This window comes from Vidua chalybeata, chromosome 12, assembly GCF_026979565.1.
Source record: "Vidua chalybeata isolate OUT-0048 chromosome 12, bVidCha1 merged haplotype, whole genome shotgun sequence".
Lineage (NCBI taxonomy): Eukaryota > Metazoa > Chordata > Aves > Passeriformes > Viduidae > Vidua > Vidua chalybeata.
This window is the reverse complement of record NC_071541.1, coordinates 2,859,297-2,875,357: the sequence shown is the minus strand read 5'-3', so window position 1 is coordinate 2,875,357 and position 16,061 is coordinate 2,859,297. Positions and strand designations below refer to the sequence as shown.

Genomic DNA, 16,061 nt, shown 5'->3' with positions numbered 1-16,061 from the left:
AAGGGACTGGGAAATTAATGTTGAGCTGCACCCCCACAAGGAGCTGTGATTCCCTTCTCAGGGCTGCTCCAGCCCACTCAGCCACGAGCCCTGCTCTGCTCTTCCAGTTCCCCAGTTTGTCCCATGTGCCTGTCACTGCCAAAGTCGAGCTGCCACCAGAGAAACAGAGACTCTGTGCACCCACTAAATCCCCAGGGAAAGCAGAGCCCCTTCTGCTTTGGCTGGGACAGAGCTTTGTGTAGAGCAGAGCTTTAAATCACCATCCCCTCGTGCTGGACGTGGAGCTGCAGGCTCTGCTTCACACTGAGATAATTCCTGTTAAAGGCTCTGCAGTTATAGCCCCTGCATAAAATTCCAAAGTCAGGATATTTATCTGCCTGCACATGTTTAGGGCATTTTGTTTTTCCATGTGGGCTTGAAAGGGCATTGCTGGTGGAAGCTGGCAAAGGAGTTGAGTTGGCATTCCTGAAAGGAGGTGAATGACTTGTCTCTGTTGGATTCACTCCAGGTATCTGCAGTGAGTTTTGCTTCCCTGTTGCAACATTTCCTTGTCTAATTCACTCCCCACCAAGCGAATCTGCCAGCCCACAAACCTCCCCAAAGCCACAGCTCTGATTTTAGAGGGTTTTCAAGGGGTTTTAATAGGGAAATCACCTTGGGAATACTCAAATGTGAATTTTGATGTGCAAGCATGAATATCAGATACAAGAAGATAAAGCCAGAAAAGTCTTTGTGTCCCTTTGGAAAAAGGTAAAAAGAAAGAAATATATTTTTTTCACTCAAAAATTTCCAGGAAACTCTTTAGAAAATTATTATTTTTTTTTTAACAAAAAGAGGGTTTTTTTAAGCAGTCACTTTTGCAAGAACACAAAGTACCCCTTTGTCTTATCACCAAGCACACTTTTTCATTGAAATCCTTCAAAAGTACAACTTTTAGAATAAAACATTATTTTTCTTTGCTAAAATTCCCATTTTCAGCAGAAAAATGTTGAGCTTTGCCTACATCTCTGCCAATCCATCCTGCCAAATGTCCACAGACCATGGAAGTGGATTTCAAGGAACTCAGATCAGGGGCACCAGACTGCAAAATAGGGAATTAGGGACATTTCCAGCCTGTCATTTTTTAAAGATTTATACCCTGAGCAGTGGCAGTGGCAGGAGGGCATGGCCTCGGAGCTGGCTTTGGGACAAGAGTGGGATGAGGGCTCTGGGAGGGAATAATGGGATATTTGCAGAGCTGGTGGAACACCAGAATTTCTGGGCACCGGGGGCTTTGTGCCTCCTGCCTGGGCGTGGAGCCACGGGGACAGATGGGCACGGGAGGAGGCGGCTCTGGCGCTGCGGCCGCGTGTCCTGTGCGGTGTCGGGGTCACCAACAACATCTGTCCCCAGCTCTGTGTCACTTCTGGCTCTTTCTAGGGATGGGAAGAGCATTTCAGCCACCTCCCAAGAGGCACTGCATTGGAGTCTGGCCCTCCTGGCCGTGCTCAGGTGCCCTTTTGGGGCAGGAGGGAATGAGCTCCAGCCCCGTTCCCGCTGTCCATGCCAAGGCGCATCCAAGGAATGCAGCTTTGCCCTGGTGAAAAATCCCACTCACAGGGGTTGTGCAGAACAAGGGGCAGCAGTGCAGCTGTAGAGTATAACCCTTAGGTAGCCCCAGAGTTTTCAAAGCTTTAAAATCCTCTAAAAGCACCTCCCAAACCCTGGGTGTGAACAGCAGCTCTGCCACGTGAAGCATCACAGCAGCTTCTTGCATTCAACTCAAAATCTTCTTCTTTTTTTTTCCTTTGTTCTCAGCCCAACTCCTCATCTCAGCTGGGTCAAGGTCACAGGAAACATGCCCAAGGATGAGCCAGAGACAGAGAATTTTGGGAAGATGCTGAAGATTGACCAAGTGACAGCAGCTGATGAGGGGACGTACCAGTGCACGGCCAGCAACCCCATGGGCAGGGCCAGGCACGAGTTCCACGTGCATGTGGAAGGTGCTCAGTACTCTTTGCTAAAATTATTGGTTTGGGACTAAAAGGTGGGAAAAGGGAAGTGAAGGAGGGTCTTTGTGAATATCACCTAAGAAACTCCACCAATTGATGCCAGCCTCTTGGATTTGGGAAGGTTTGCACAAAGTAAACTAGTAAACTGAAATCTAAAACAACAGCAACAAAAAATGTAAATAATGCTTTTTGGTTTTTTTCCCCTGAACCATGAAGGCCTTAAAAAGCAGGGAGCAATATAAATATGTGAGCAGGTTCAATACTCTAAAGATGGGAGGGAGTCAAGCAGAGATGTTGATGAAATGTCTTGTACTAAGCTGAAGGTCAAAAGAAAAATCTAATTATTCTTTTTGCTCTTAAAAGCTGTGAAAATGGCTATACTGGGCTGGATCAGAGGGACATTTAGCTCAAGTCCCTTTCTTTGGTTTCCACCAAAAGTGGGCTCTTAGGGAGGGCTGTGAAAATTCAGTGAGCAGACAAGGTACCACTCCTTGCCTCCTTCTCCTGTTCCTTTGATCTTATTTTTGTATAGGCACAACCTGAGCTGGGAGTGTTTGCTGTAATCCCTGAAAAGTATCATAAAACCTGTGAAACAAAGCAAAAGAGATGCTTTCTACTATTTTTTAGCAGTTAAAAAATGGAAATATGACCCTTTTTGTCACCTCACTGAGTACCCAAGGCTTCTCTTTCCCTTCTGCTCCTCCCCAAACCCTGAGGTGTGCAGCAGGTGGAGATGCCCTTTCCCAGGAGCCAGCAGAGCTCTGAGGAGTCAGGGCCAAGAACTCTCCCTGCCACTTTCCCTGCCCAATAAATAGCTACAAACTGAGAATCCTGAGGCCCAGCTGGAAAACTTGCTGAAAACATTTGCCTGATGAAAAGTGCTCCAACCTCTGCTCTGCACTTAAAATAAATCCCTGGCAGTTTTACCCTGTTAGAACCTTCCAAGTGCTTCATTTCCATCAGGGCTCCTCATCCCTCTGTGGACACCAGATTTCTGATGGGAGAAAAGCACTTTGAGCTCCCTGCTCTGTGTTTGCTCAGCAGCTGAGGAAAAGATTTTCTCCCAGTGGCTGTTGAGTTTTCTCCATTCCCTCAACCCAACCTTGTCCCTTGCACTCCTCTTTCCCTTGCTGGGAGTGTGGCAGAGGCATGGCAAGTTTTCAGCTGTGGTGGAGGGGAAGTGCTGACTCCTAGAAATCCTTCCAGATGGTTTGGAGCATCTCTGCTGTAGCAGAATATTTTAACAATCTGGCTATGATTTTCTCGGCTGCAAAAATCGATTTCCTTCAAAGAAATTGCAGGAGCTGCAAAAACTAAAATACCAGAGAAACGACATCAATTTTGCAGTTTAGAATATTGACCTTCTTCTCCCACAGTTTCCAGAGGAAGGAAAACTTCCTGGCAAATTGTAATTCCTGATTATTAATAAACAAGAACTCAGAAAAAGAGAAAAGCAGGAACTAATCCCACTCCAGCCATTGCAACGTAAAAAACCCTTTTCCAATTGCTATTAAATCCATTTTCCATGTGTGTAACTAAAGGTGTCTCCTTTAGCAGCAGGGATTCTTCCTATTAGGAGTCACCTCACATCCAAGGTATCAAGGTAAACCTGAGCCCAAACCCTGCTGTCTTCTACAATTTCTGAGCAGCAAATGTCGCTGTCGTTAATCAGAGATGGACACGTTCATCATTCTTGCAGGAGCTCCTGTGAGCACACTCAAGGGCACATCCTGAGCATTAATTTCAGGAGGCTTCAGGGAGCTCGTGCTGGTGTTGGGCTCCTCACACCTGACAGGTTCCTCTCACAGGATGCATGCAGGGAGAAGAAAATTAAAAATGGAAGAAAAATTATCTGTTATTAACCTCCAGCCATCCTCAGAGGAGTGCTGGGGTATAAATCAGGATTTTTCTGTCACTGTGCCACGTTTTCTGTTCTACTTTCTGGTTTTTGAGGACCTCAAACCAGCACCCCATCCTTCTAAATACCAGTTTTAATGTTATTTGCATGCAGCCCACTTCCTAATCCTGCCAAGTCTGAGGGGAAAGATTCAGGCAATCATTACCAAGCATATGAAAATATTCAGCAAGCAAATTGCTTGACTGTTTGAGCATTTTAATCTCTCTTTGCAAAGGGAAGATGTAGCCTGGAATACCTGAGCAGACACAAAAACCCCACTGTTGTTATTAAAATGAGAGAGAATTATTTTTTTTTCAAAAAATAGCAATCCAAGCCCACAAATTGTTTTGACTTCAAGTGTTTATTTGGTTGTTGTCTGTAGTTCACCAAACCCAAATATAACCTCCAAATCTTGCAGGATCATAATGATCTAAAGTTACTTTGATCTCGACTGAGGCTCCTAGGCGGGGTTTAACAGAAATAATTGTTACAATATAATGATTAATTATAGTAATAATGTAATAGCTAAGGGCCTTTGCAGTTATGTCTCGTAATACTTTCATTACTCAGCCAGAGCAAAAGAAAAGAGATTAAATTAATGGGAAGCAGAAGCAGAACTGGGTGTTTTAATCAGGCTCAATCTTTCTGTTTCACTGGAAAATTGCTCCAAGAGGGATGCAGAGCCCAAGGTGGCAACAGCAGCTGCTGCTGGCCCTGGGGTGGGATGGATTCCCAGCCTTTGGGAGGAGAATTTGGAGAGAACTTGACAAATTGGGAAAGTGGTGTGGGATAAAAAGGATGGCTTCAGGAAGAACAAGCACAGAGCAATTCTCACCAGGCAGCACTGATTGGCCTCATCAGCACAGGCTGGGAAATGCCTGCTTGGGTTTATTGGGAGAATCCACTGGATGGCAAGAGGAGCATCTCTGGGAAGTGTTAGTCTGGCAGAAAAGGCAAAAATCATCCTGGAAAACAGAAGGAAAAGTGTTGTTGTAAGACACTACTGAGAACTGAGAAGGCCTCACCTCAAGTAAGCAGATTTACAACTTCACTTTCTTCAGGAAAGGTCAGGAGAAGGCAGCAGAGGTGGTCACAGGGCTCAAAATCGTGGCATATGGGATTAAAAAATATAGATATCTTTAATTTAGGAGAAATTACACCTGGGGAATGCACAGCAGCCTTCAGAGGAATGCAAGATTCTCCAGCAAGTTCCCTGGGGGTGATGGAAGACAGGGGAGAGTTAAACTGCAGCAAGGCAGAAGCTGGTTAGATGCCCCAAAATTGTTCTACTCATGGGGAAAGCACAGTGGGAGAGGCTGAGGGGAAGGTTTGGATCCTTTGTGGGTATTTTAGATGCAGATGATCCTGCTCTGCAGGGGATGCCCATTTTAGAGCCCTTTCATTTCTGGATCTGTCAGTATTTCCCATAAAGACATAAATCAATCAGGAGGAGCAAACTGATAACTCTTACCAGGAAGAATAAATGATACTGTGAAATATTTGCCATTCCAGATTAAGTATTTGATTATCCAACCCCTGGATTTTGTAGTTGCTAAAATATGTGAATATTTTGTTATATTTTGTATACTTTAGGCAGCGTAGCACATCTGCCACGTGGAAAAGAGGTTCTTCAGTCTTTCTGTGAAATTGCATTTCACACCTGGCAAAATCTTATTGCCTCTGACTTCACAGCCTCTTCACTTCCTTGGAGCACCCACAGCAATTCCAGTGCTGAGAAAGGAGAGCAGTGACATCAAATATCAGCTCACATCTCCAGAGTGTGGGCACAGGTGGAGATAGGAAGGGATCCTTCAGGTGGTTTTTATTCAGCCTGTGCCTGGTGTCTCCAAACCAAGGAAATATCCTGCTTCAGTTTGTGGCAGATTTAGAGGAAAAATTCCAAACCAGCAATTTAATCAGGACTGCTACAAACCTTTTCACCTCCGTGCCTTTGACTTGTCTTTTCCTGATGAAACCATGGTGTATATGAGAGAGAAGGAAAAAGATCTGCAAAACCAAAATATTCTGGTGTTTGCAGAGTTTTTCCCCTGGAGCCAAATACCAGGAAGCTTAACAGATGTGGTCATGTCACTGTGGGATGGGAAGAAGCACTGAGTGAGGATGTTGGTAGAAAAATCCCTGCTGTGTGAAGGAAGTGGGATGATTTTATCATTTTAAATAAGCTTGAGTGGTTTGAATTTGACTTTAGTCTTTATATGTTAATTAAACCATTCCTGGTGGTCTCCTGTGGGAATGCTGGTCTGGGTGTGGAAATGCACCCCACTTCAGGGGTGTTTTTTTTTTTTTTAATATCTGTGTGAATATAAGCAGTGGTGTTTTGCTTTAGCATATATCACTGATAGCATCTGTTGCTGTACTACCAGGCAGCAGCTCCGTTAACCTTCAAAGCATTTTCTGAGCATTAACTAATGAATCCTCACGTTTTCCCTACATTAGCTCACCTCTTTGATAGGGAAAGAGGCCCCATGATCTTCCCAGCACTTGCAGAAGAGGCAGTGTCAGGTCTGGTGTTAAAATCTCTTAAGTTTGGTGCCTTTCAAGGAGAAATGTTGAATTCAAGGCTATGTTTTGGGTTGAGGCTGCCCACTGAGGGCTCAGGGACCTGCGTTCAGTCAGAATTAAGCGTTTATGAGATAAATTCCCTTTTTCTCCCCTTCATTTCCCTTCCCTCATTATGGATGTCTATTCCACACGAGGTTTGGGTACCCGATGCTCAGCAGAGCAGAGTTTTCCCAGAGCTTCCCCGGAACAGCTGGGAAAGGAGAGCACGGGGAATGCAGCAGCACTTGGCTGCTCCTCTACCACCACCCTGTGGCAGCCACACCGCTCATCCCCAGCCATGAGAGAATGTTTTACCATTCCTAAATGTGTTCTGGATCAGTCTCTGGTCTGAATACACCATGGAGAAACAGGAAATCGAGGTGATGGTGCATTTCCTCAGCACAGGGAGAGGGGCAGGTGGATCAAAGGTGGATCAGTGCTGTCCTGGAGCTCTGTCAGCTTCCAGGGAAGGTGATGGGAGCCACTTGCTCGTGCCTGGAGAGGGGAATTCGAGCTGGATGGATATTCCCACCTTGTTTGTCTTGCTGCAATAGCCTTACCTGAATTCATAGATCACACTCACATCTGAGGGTCCTTGTAGAAATGCTGACCCATTCCCTCCTTCCCAGCCTCTCCCTCCCCTGTGCATTCGTTTCCCACCTGGATGAACGCTGCCCGTTCCCCCACCCTGCCTGACACCCACCGAGCCTGCGGGACAGGACTGGCGTGTGCTGATGATAATTTTACCTTTCCTTTACATGGGAAATACGAGGAATCCAGCTCAGCCGCGGGATGGATGGGCTGTGAGCAGCGGCTGGGAAGTGTTGGTGGCGTTTGCCATCTCCTGGAGAGCCCCAGCAACAGCAGAGGCACTCGATGGGCTGTGGCCGTGGTGCCTTTGGATTTCAGCTTTTCTATTTCCCATCTATTTGTAACCCTGCAGTTCTTCAGTGTGTAACTCCAAACTCCACACTCAGTGTGAGCTGCTGCTTCCCCAGTTGGGGCAGACACAACAATTCCTCTCCAGGCCTGGCAATCAAGGACACCTCACTGCCTCAAGCCAGAGAGATGGGAACAGAAGTGACTTGGGGGAGCAAACTTGGGCTCAGTGACTTCATTACCTGAAGCTGGAACTAGAACTTAGAAAAGTGTGAAAACCCTGACCCATTGTCCATTTTGGGTGTAGCCTCTGGGTCTGCCCTAAATGTACCTGAAGCCCTTCAATAAATAGAACTGCTTTTGTTCTTTTATTCCCTTAATTCTCTCTTGCCTCTGTTCTTAGGTAGTCCCAAACAGGGAACAACTGATCCCTGTTGTGTCTCTTTCCCCAGAGCCTCCCCAGTGGCTGAAGAAGCCCGAAGGTGGGGTCTACAGCGTGGGGACAAACCTGGTGCTGCTGTGCGAGGCCATCGGGAACCCCGAGCCCAGCATCCAGTGGAAGCTCAACGGGATGCCCATCGATGGTACGTGCAGGGGCCAGGGTGCTCCTCCAGGCCCTGCCCAGGTTGGGTGTGCCTCTGGATCACCCAGTTTGAGGGGACCCACAACACGCTGAGTGATGTCTGGTTTGGCACCTCTTTAGATATGAACGAATATTTAAATAGGATTCTTGAAGAGGGTGGTGGTGAACATTGCACACGTGGAGCTGTGGTACCTTTGAGGTGCTGCCCTGTACCTCTCCCATCTTTTGGGATCTGGGACAGCTCGAGGGCTCCTTTGTGCTTCTGAGTAAGCCCAGGTGGCTGTATTATTATTATCTCTGAGGTGAATTTACTGGAATTTGGTGCTCTGGGGCTCTTTCCTCAGGCCATGGGACTGCTGGCCAAGGCAGAGCCCTGGAACTCACCAGCTCTTGGGCACAATCTCAGTTGGATCCTCAAGATGCTCTTTCCTTTGGCTTCCAAGCAGTGAGGAGAGCCTGGGAGCTCCCCAGTCACGGTGTTCCTCCAGCTCCTGACACAATCTGGTGTTTTCCAGGCAGGACCTTCCGAGGGAGAATCTCCACCAGGGAGATCAGCCTGACCAACCTGCAGCTGCAGGACAGCGCCGTGTTCCAGTGCGAGGCCACCAACAAGCACGGCACCATCCTGGCCAGCGCCAACGTCAACGTCCTCAGTGAGACCCCCGGGCTGTCCCCTCCCAGAGTGTCCCCTCCCACTCCAACAGCCCAAGCTGAATCCTCAGAGCAGCCTGGGGCTTGTCACCATCTCATGGTTCCTCAGGGTTCCTTTGGGTTCCATGGTTTCTTTGGCTTGTCATGAGCACCTCATGGTTCCTTTGGACGGGCCCCAGATTTTAAGAAATGTTGTCCAGATTGATGCCACAGGTTTTGTCATGGACAGTGTTATGTGCTTAGCACAGGCACTCCTGAGCTCTGATATATTTTAGAAACGTGGTTGTGGTTGGCCTCAAAAACGTGAATTCAAACACAGTGAAAACTGGGGACTGAATTGTGACCACAGCCCTGGTTTTGAATTATTAAGTGTGCTTTTAGTCTTTGATTTTAGTTGTGATGCTCTGTCTGTTCCTTGAAGAAAGGGAGTGAGGGGAATTTATTTAATAAAATACATCTCCGGAGGCAGCAGAACTGGGTCTATTTTCTCTCCTGGATGTTTCAATTTCTGACATGTCCAGCAGTAAACCCCTGCTATCTCTGTCAGTGACGCTTCTCAGAGTTCAGCTGCTCAGTGCAACTCTTCCAAACAGCTGTGAAATTCCCATTAAACACCCCAGCCTCTCACCCTTGCTGGAAAAGGGCAGGATGCAGGGCCAATATTTATGTTCCTAGTTCTGAAATGCAGTGCTGCTCACCCTGAATTCTCTCCTGCAGATATTGCCCCCCTGATATTGACCCCAGATGGGGAAAACTACGCCACAGTCGTGGGTTACAGCGCCTTCCTGCACTGTGACATCTTTGCCTCACCTGCAGCAGATGTCAGATGGTAAGATACTGGGAATTGCTTTTTTTTTTTCATGTGAAACAAGTTCCTTCCAAGTTTGAAAAGTCTGCTAGTTACTATTTCTATGGAGTTAAGAGTAGAAATTTATAACAAAACTGTATATAATGTAAATTCTCTGTGTTTAAATGCGCTTTTAAGAATTCTGAAGAACTGGTTTGGAAAAAAAAAGTTCCTGGAAGTCCCCATTACTTGTTTGAGACAAATGCCAGGCTATACATTAAGCAAAACCATGTTGTTTATAGCCAAATCCTGCTGCAGCTTCATCAGTTTAATGCTGGCAACGCTTCAAGTTTGAGCACACTATTGAGGTGGAAATGCAGTGACTTACAGAACACATTTACCTGGACATGCTTCTATAGGCTTGGAAATCACAGGATTGTCACAGCAGGTGACAGGTGCAATAAAATTGCAGGTGGCAGCTGTAGATTAAAGACAGAATATTTTAAAGAACTTTTGAGGCTCTGTCCCTGTGGCTTTGGTGTGCAGGACTCTTAAGTCCCTTTATGATTTGCTGCACGTGCATAAATTATCTCACTAATCCTGACTTTAATTGCTCAGTGGCAAAGCTGAGTCCCAAAATTCCCCTGCACTAACCCCTAACCATGAACTAACACTTCCTGCAGTGACCCAGGCCTGTTTTTATCACCTTTAGGACTAAGGATGACAGCATAGAGCCCCTGTCAACGTTTCGCTACGAGTTAAACAAGAACGGCACCCTGGAGATCAGGGACACGAAGAAGGAGGATTCGGGGTCCTACGCCTGCTGGGCTGCAAATTCTGTGGGGAAAAGAGCAATCACTGCTAATCTGGATATAAGGGGTGAGAAAAGAAAAAAAAACTTTCACAGCTGCTAAGATTTTATGTCGATTTTTATGTCTTTTATGCTAAGATTTTATGTTTTTCAGGAAGGAGTGGCTTTTCAGTCCAGGGTACAGATTTGTTCTGTGACTTTAGGGATTCTCTGGATATTACAACCTGAAATTGTCACAGGTCTCATATATACATATATATGAGCCTTTAAAACAGTCCCAGCTTTTCAGCTGGATTTCTCATATGCTCTCACATGGTGCTCATTTTCTTGCAGAAGCTGCACAAGCCACCAAAAATTTGCATTTACACATTATCTCGAAATGATTTTGTCTCCTTTTTGTCACTGCCCTGTTACACTCAGGGCAGGCTCTTGGCTGACCCTTGGGAGCCTTCCCTGTGCTCCTGGGCTTGGTGGGGCCCTTGTTGATCCAGATGTGTTCCTGCTTCTCCCTCAGCTGTGGGATTCCTTTCCCTAAAATTCCTTCCTGTCAGAAGGCACATCCCAAACTGGACTAAATCCCACAGTGGGCACCAAACACGATGCAGGGTGCTGCTGGTTGAAGGACTTTGCACTGGGCCTTTGCCTGTTTGTTGATAAATATTTTTAAACAGAGCAAATAAAAATCCTCAGATGTGTTTACTTTTAAATTTGAGATCCATCCCTTGTGCTGCAGCTCTGCTTTAAGGGATTTGTGTGGTTGGTTGGCACGAGGGGTTTTCCCTGGAGGGCAGTGGGCAGCTCCTGTTGGGCACACAGGTGGCATTTAGTGAGTTTTGTACAAATCTGCTTAGGATTTAGGGCTTGCCAATTAAAAAAAAAAAACAAAACAAAACAAACACTTAAATACTCAATTAGCAAAGCTCTCTGATGTAGGTTTGCTATGACAAACTTGAGGAAAAAGCCCATTCTTTGTGTTCCGTTTCCACCCACTGCCTTGGCTTTGGGAATTTTACAGTGAAAATAAATATGAAAATGTACAATGAAATTCTCACAGAGCAACATTTCAGTGCAGAAATAAATTCAAGCTTAGTGCTTTCTTCTTACTTATTCATCTGTTTCTGCATTCAGATTATAGTCAATTAAAAGAACAAACTTGATTGCAATAATTTTTTCTCACTTGACTTTAATATGCTTGTAATTTTTCTTGGATCATTGCCAAAGCTTATTTCAAATGGCAATTAGACATAAAAATCATATTCAAGCCTTTTTTTTTTTTTTATCATCCATTTCATGACAAGCTGCTAACAAGGATTTTCACCTGTACTTTTTTTTTTGTGGATTTTTCTTTTTCTGGAGCGAACTAAAAAAATGTTTCAAGATAAAAATGTTTCAAGATAAAAAATGTTTGAAGATAAAAAAAAAATGTTTCAAGATAAAAAAAAAATTAAATCCTGGCAAATATCTATTTCAAACCCCACCATCGTTCACTTGAAATGTTTGTATATATGACAAAAAAAAGACATGATTTTTGCTCCTGAAGTTGATTTGTGTAGATGAAGTGCTTGGTGAAAATTTGTTATAATAGCCTCTCTCTCAACTAATCAAAGTGTTTTTCTGTGATCAATCAGATGCTACAAAACTTGTTGTTACTCCGAAGAACCCCCGAGTGCTGAAATCACATTCCATTTTATTGAAATGCCAGGCTGAGTACGATTCTCACTTGAAACACAGTTTTAAATTATCCTGGAGGAAGGATGGAGATGAGCTGCCAGTCAACAGCACGGAAGGTGGCAGGTGAGTGGGGAAGGAGCAAGGCTGTTCTTGATCTCAGCTGGATAATCTGGTGTGGTGCTGGAGCTCCATTAAACATGAGCCTTAACAGCTTGAAATGCAAATTTGTGTCTGCAAAGAATTCTTCATGCGCTACGTGAGTAGATCTGCATTTTATACACATCTAAATATAAATGCATCAGTGTGAGTTTTGAGCCAAATGGGTTTGGGTTTATTAACTCTGTTACCATCATAGCAGAATATAAAGTTATATATTAATATATACATTAAACATATATCTATTTTTATGTATAATACAAATGTTGGCCCAAACCAAGAACACAACCCTGACCCCAGTGCAGGTTGTTTCTCCACGTCAGTGGAACCAGTATTTTCTTATAGTTTGCCTTTATTTGGCCAAAGCAAAGTCTTTGCAATGTTGAAGTGATGGCAAACAGGTTTCAGGGATTCTGCCATGAATCTTTCCTACATATGAGTTTAGGATTTGGAAGCTGAATTTTGCCCTATTTTTGGGTTTTCATTGACCTCAGGGGGCTGGAGCTCAGCCTTTATTCCACAGAGGGGTCCCACGGGGAGAAATCAGATGTCTTTATTAATTACCACAGGAGAGAGATGATTTCCTAAATACTGGAGAGGCTGAAAATCCCGCTGAGCCCTCGTAGGATGGTGAGGCTGTGCCATGGAAACCCCGTGCCTGCCACGGAGCCCATGGCCTTGGATTCTTGGCAGCTTCCCTGGTGCTTTGGACATCACACAAATGCCTTGGGAATGCCCAGTTTCCCTCAGCCTTTCAAAAATTCCATCATAAACCCCATATATTTGTCTCATTAATGACGTGCCAAAATCCTATGGCCCAGACGCTCATCCAGCGCATCTCAATGTGCTTCTTTTCAGAGCAGGACTGACAGGCCAACCTCCAACCACGGAGGCTAAATTGCCACAAAATACAAATAATACTCCTCAGCACAGTGGAGAGCAGAGCCACAATTACATTTTAATGCAGCAGGCCCAGTGTGCAGCTGTTTAATGAAAGTGCCCTGTGCCAAGTTCTATTAAGAACAATTTTTCAGAGAACAACGTCTGTGTGTCACACTCATCTTACATATTTTTCTCATCCTTATTACCTTTTTTTTTTTTTTTTTTTTTTTTTTTTTTTTTGCCCTGCAGGATAATTCTGGACAGGGATACCCTGTTCATATCCAGTGTGCTCCTGGAGGATCAGGGGGTTTACAGGTGTGTGGCCAGCACTGCCCTGGACTCCGCTGAGGCCGAGACGCAGCTGATTGTTCTGGGTAAGGTTGATTTTCCTACTGCAACTCCTTGCAGCAGGAGTTGCCACTGCAACACTTCCTTGCTTCTTTTCACAGAGCCTCAATAACCCAATTTCACAGAGCCTCACACTCCTTAAGCTCAGCTGGGCTGTCCCTTATCTCTGGGAATGGTGATGCTGACACAAACTCGATTTATTTTCGTCTTTGGTGCAGTAAGGTGAGGCAGCATTTTTGCCTCAGTTCAGTGGCTGCAGGAATTGCCCAGGCTGGAAGGTGTGAGAGCATACTAAGAATGGTTCTGCTGCTGCTTTGAAGTCCTTGGCCAGTCCTTCACAAGACTTGGACTGGTTTTTGAAGGCCATCAGGCCAATATTTGGATGTGCAGCTCCTCAGAAGATCAGTGTGAGTTAAGCAGCTAAAAGGAATTAATTCTATCTGTGAACCTGAGCATGAATGATTGTCCGGGGGCAAAGAGCAGAGAAGAGCCTTGACCCCCTGGGTCTGAAGCTTGGCCTTCTGAGAGCATCCTCACCACCTGCATCCCTCCCTGAAGGACCCCTTGGAATTAAGAGGATGAACTTGTGGAGCGCTGTGTCCAAGGGCAGCAGCCAAAATTCTGCTTTGTGGTCACAGTTTTGGCCAGCCTGGTCTAGGTGAAAGTGTCCCTGCCCATGGCAGGGGGCTGGAATTAGATAATCTTTAAGGTTCTTTCCAACCTGAACCATTTTGTGATTTTATGATTCTCTGACACCTTTGCATCATTTTAATTACATTTATTTTTGCTTCATTTGACATTTTTTTTTTATTGCTGGCAGTGATTGCAGCAAGAAATAAGTCAATCTGCCCTTCAAGATGTTTTTCCACTTTAAAGGGGTAATATTTTTCAGTAAATAGTAAATTAGGAAGATGCTGTGCACATTATTTATGGTGCTGTGTCCTTCAGTGCTGTATAATTCAAAATGTTTGTAGATTATTCGTTACTTCACTTATGAAAATTTCATAAAGCATTTTATTCCTTTTTAAAAAGGTGCTTTGCAGGAGAAGAAAAACAGTTTTGTGCTCTTTACCCTTGTTTATTGCATATGAGAAAGGTCTTGGTGAATTAACATCTTATTTTCCAAGTGAAAAATTCAGGATTTTGCAATCAAGGACTGGTGGGCTGACTGAAGAACTAGAGACATCAGATTAGGGGCAACTAAGAGTAAAATAAATATTCAATTATAATAATTCTAAGTATTTGTTGTGTGTTTAATGAACGGGTAGAGGGGTGAGAATATTTAAGATGCACCATCACCATCTTTAAATTAATATATTGAATTTTAACCAGCTGTGCTCTGAGGATAGAGCAGAAATAAGCCTGCAGATTAAACTGTGCTTTCTTAATATTTTCCCAGATACAAGAGAAATAGGGAAAGAAATAAAAAGAAAATAAAAAAGAATCCAAATATAAACTTTTTAACTCCTTGATGTACCCTTAGATAAAAACTCAGTATTTTAATTTTTAAAAAATCAGTACGCACGCAGTGAATTTTTTTCACAATGACAAAGACAGTTGGGTGCTCTGGTTTTTCTGTAAGAAATGACATTTTCAGTCAAAAGTTTAGTTGGGACAGGATTAGTTGAGCTGGCAGGTAGTGAATTTCCAGTTCCCCATTAACGTAGATCCCCATGGCTGGGATGATGAACGTTCTCCTTTCCCTCACACCCTCAGAGGCCAGAGCTGAGTCTCCTTCTCCCATTCTGATTTGTCACAGGGTAAATCCACGTGATGCTGGCACAACGTCCTGCCCAGAGCAGTGTCAGCACCCACTAATGATTCAGCAGATCCTGGGGTTGATTTGGAAAGAAAAATCAAGCACAGTAATGCAGGTAGAGAGAGATGGATTCGAGAAGGATTTTGTGTTTATGAGGGAAAAATCAGCGCCAGAAGATTTGGGATCTTTTGAAGCAATTCCTACAACCTGTCCATCTTGAAATCAGGAGGTGTTTCACCACCATCTTCACTGACTGTGCTGTTCCAACCCTCCGGAAAATGCCAGGACAAACAGAAATACCTTGCTTGTGCTCCTGACACTTCTTTATTTCTCAGATGTTCCTGACCCACCAGAAGACCTCCAGCTCTCGGAACACCAAAACCGGAGCGTTCGACTCTCCTGGAAAGCTGGGGCCAGCCATAACAGCCCTGTTAATGGTAGGAAGGGGTTTCCAGCATAACTTTTTGGGGTTGTTCAGAATTCTGGCACATCCTCATTGTCACAGGACACAAACCCTGCTGACGGCCAGATTTAATCACTTTTTCTAGGATAGTTCATTTCCACCCGCGCTGTTCACGCTAAGTTATTTTTTTATCTTTTTTTCCTTTGTTCTTTGTCCTTTTTCCCGCCCAGAGTCAATTATAGAGTTTGAAGAGAACCGCTGGGAGCCGGAGAGGTGGCAGGAGCTCAGCAGAGTGCCAGGGAATGACACCACAGCCCTGCTGTCCCTGGCCCCCTATGTGAATTACCAGTTCCGCGTCGTGTCCGTCAACGCCGTGGGCAGGAGCCAGCCCAGCACACCATCCCTGCGCTATGCGACCCCTCCAGCTGGTAAACCTGGCTCTGATTTCCTAAATATTAGTGTTTTCAGTGCTTTTTTTTTTTTTTTTTTTGGAATATCTGTGCCCTCCCATGCTCCAGAGGGTGTGAAGGGATCAGGGTAGCTTGCACTGCTCAGTGGCAGCCTCGGGGATTATTAAAAGTAGGTCCTGTGGTGGGAATTACCCCCAGCTGGTTTGGTGGACTGGAATAACCCTCAGTAATTTTGGTAGGGTAGGGGACCATTTAAATGGACTGTATTAAC

General features: G+C 44.8%; 1 protein-coding gene across 1 annotated transcript in view; it reads left to right on the top strand.

Moving 5' to 3' along the window:
• The window catches only part of CHL1 (cell adhesion molecule L1 like), a 132,207-nt gene that overhangs the window by 94,607 nt on the left and 21,539 nt on the right, over nt 1-16,061 (top strand). The window contains exons 10-18 of the mRNA XM_053953616.1: nt 1,798-1,982; nt 7,782-7,913; nt 8,428-8,565; nt 9,281-9,392; nt 10,063-10,229; nt 11,790-11,955; nt 13,120-13,244; nt 15,313-15,414; nt 15,611-15,808. Coding sequence (XP_053809591.1) covers nt 1,798-1,982; nt 7,782-7,913; nt 8,428-8,565; nt 9,281-9,392; nt 10,063-10,229; nt 11,790-11,955; nt 13,120-13,244; nt 15,313-15,414; nt 15,611-15,808 — 1,325 coding nt within the window. The remainder of the gene's footprint in view (nt 1-1,797; nt 1,983-7,781; nt 7,914-8,427; nt 8,566-9,280; nt 9,393-10,062; nt 10,230-11,789; nt 11,956-13,119; nt 13,245-15,312; nt 15,415-15,610; nt 15,809-16,061) is intronic.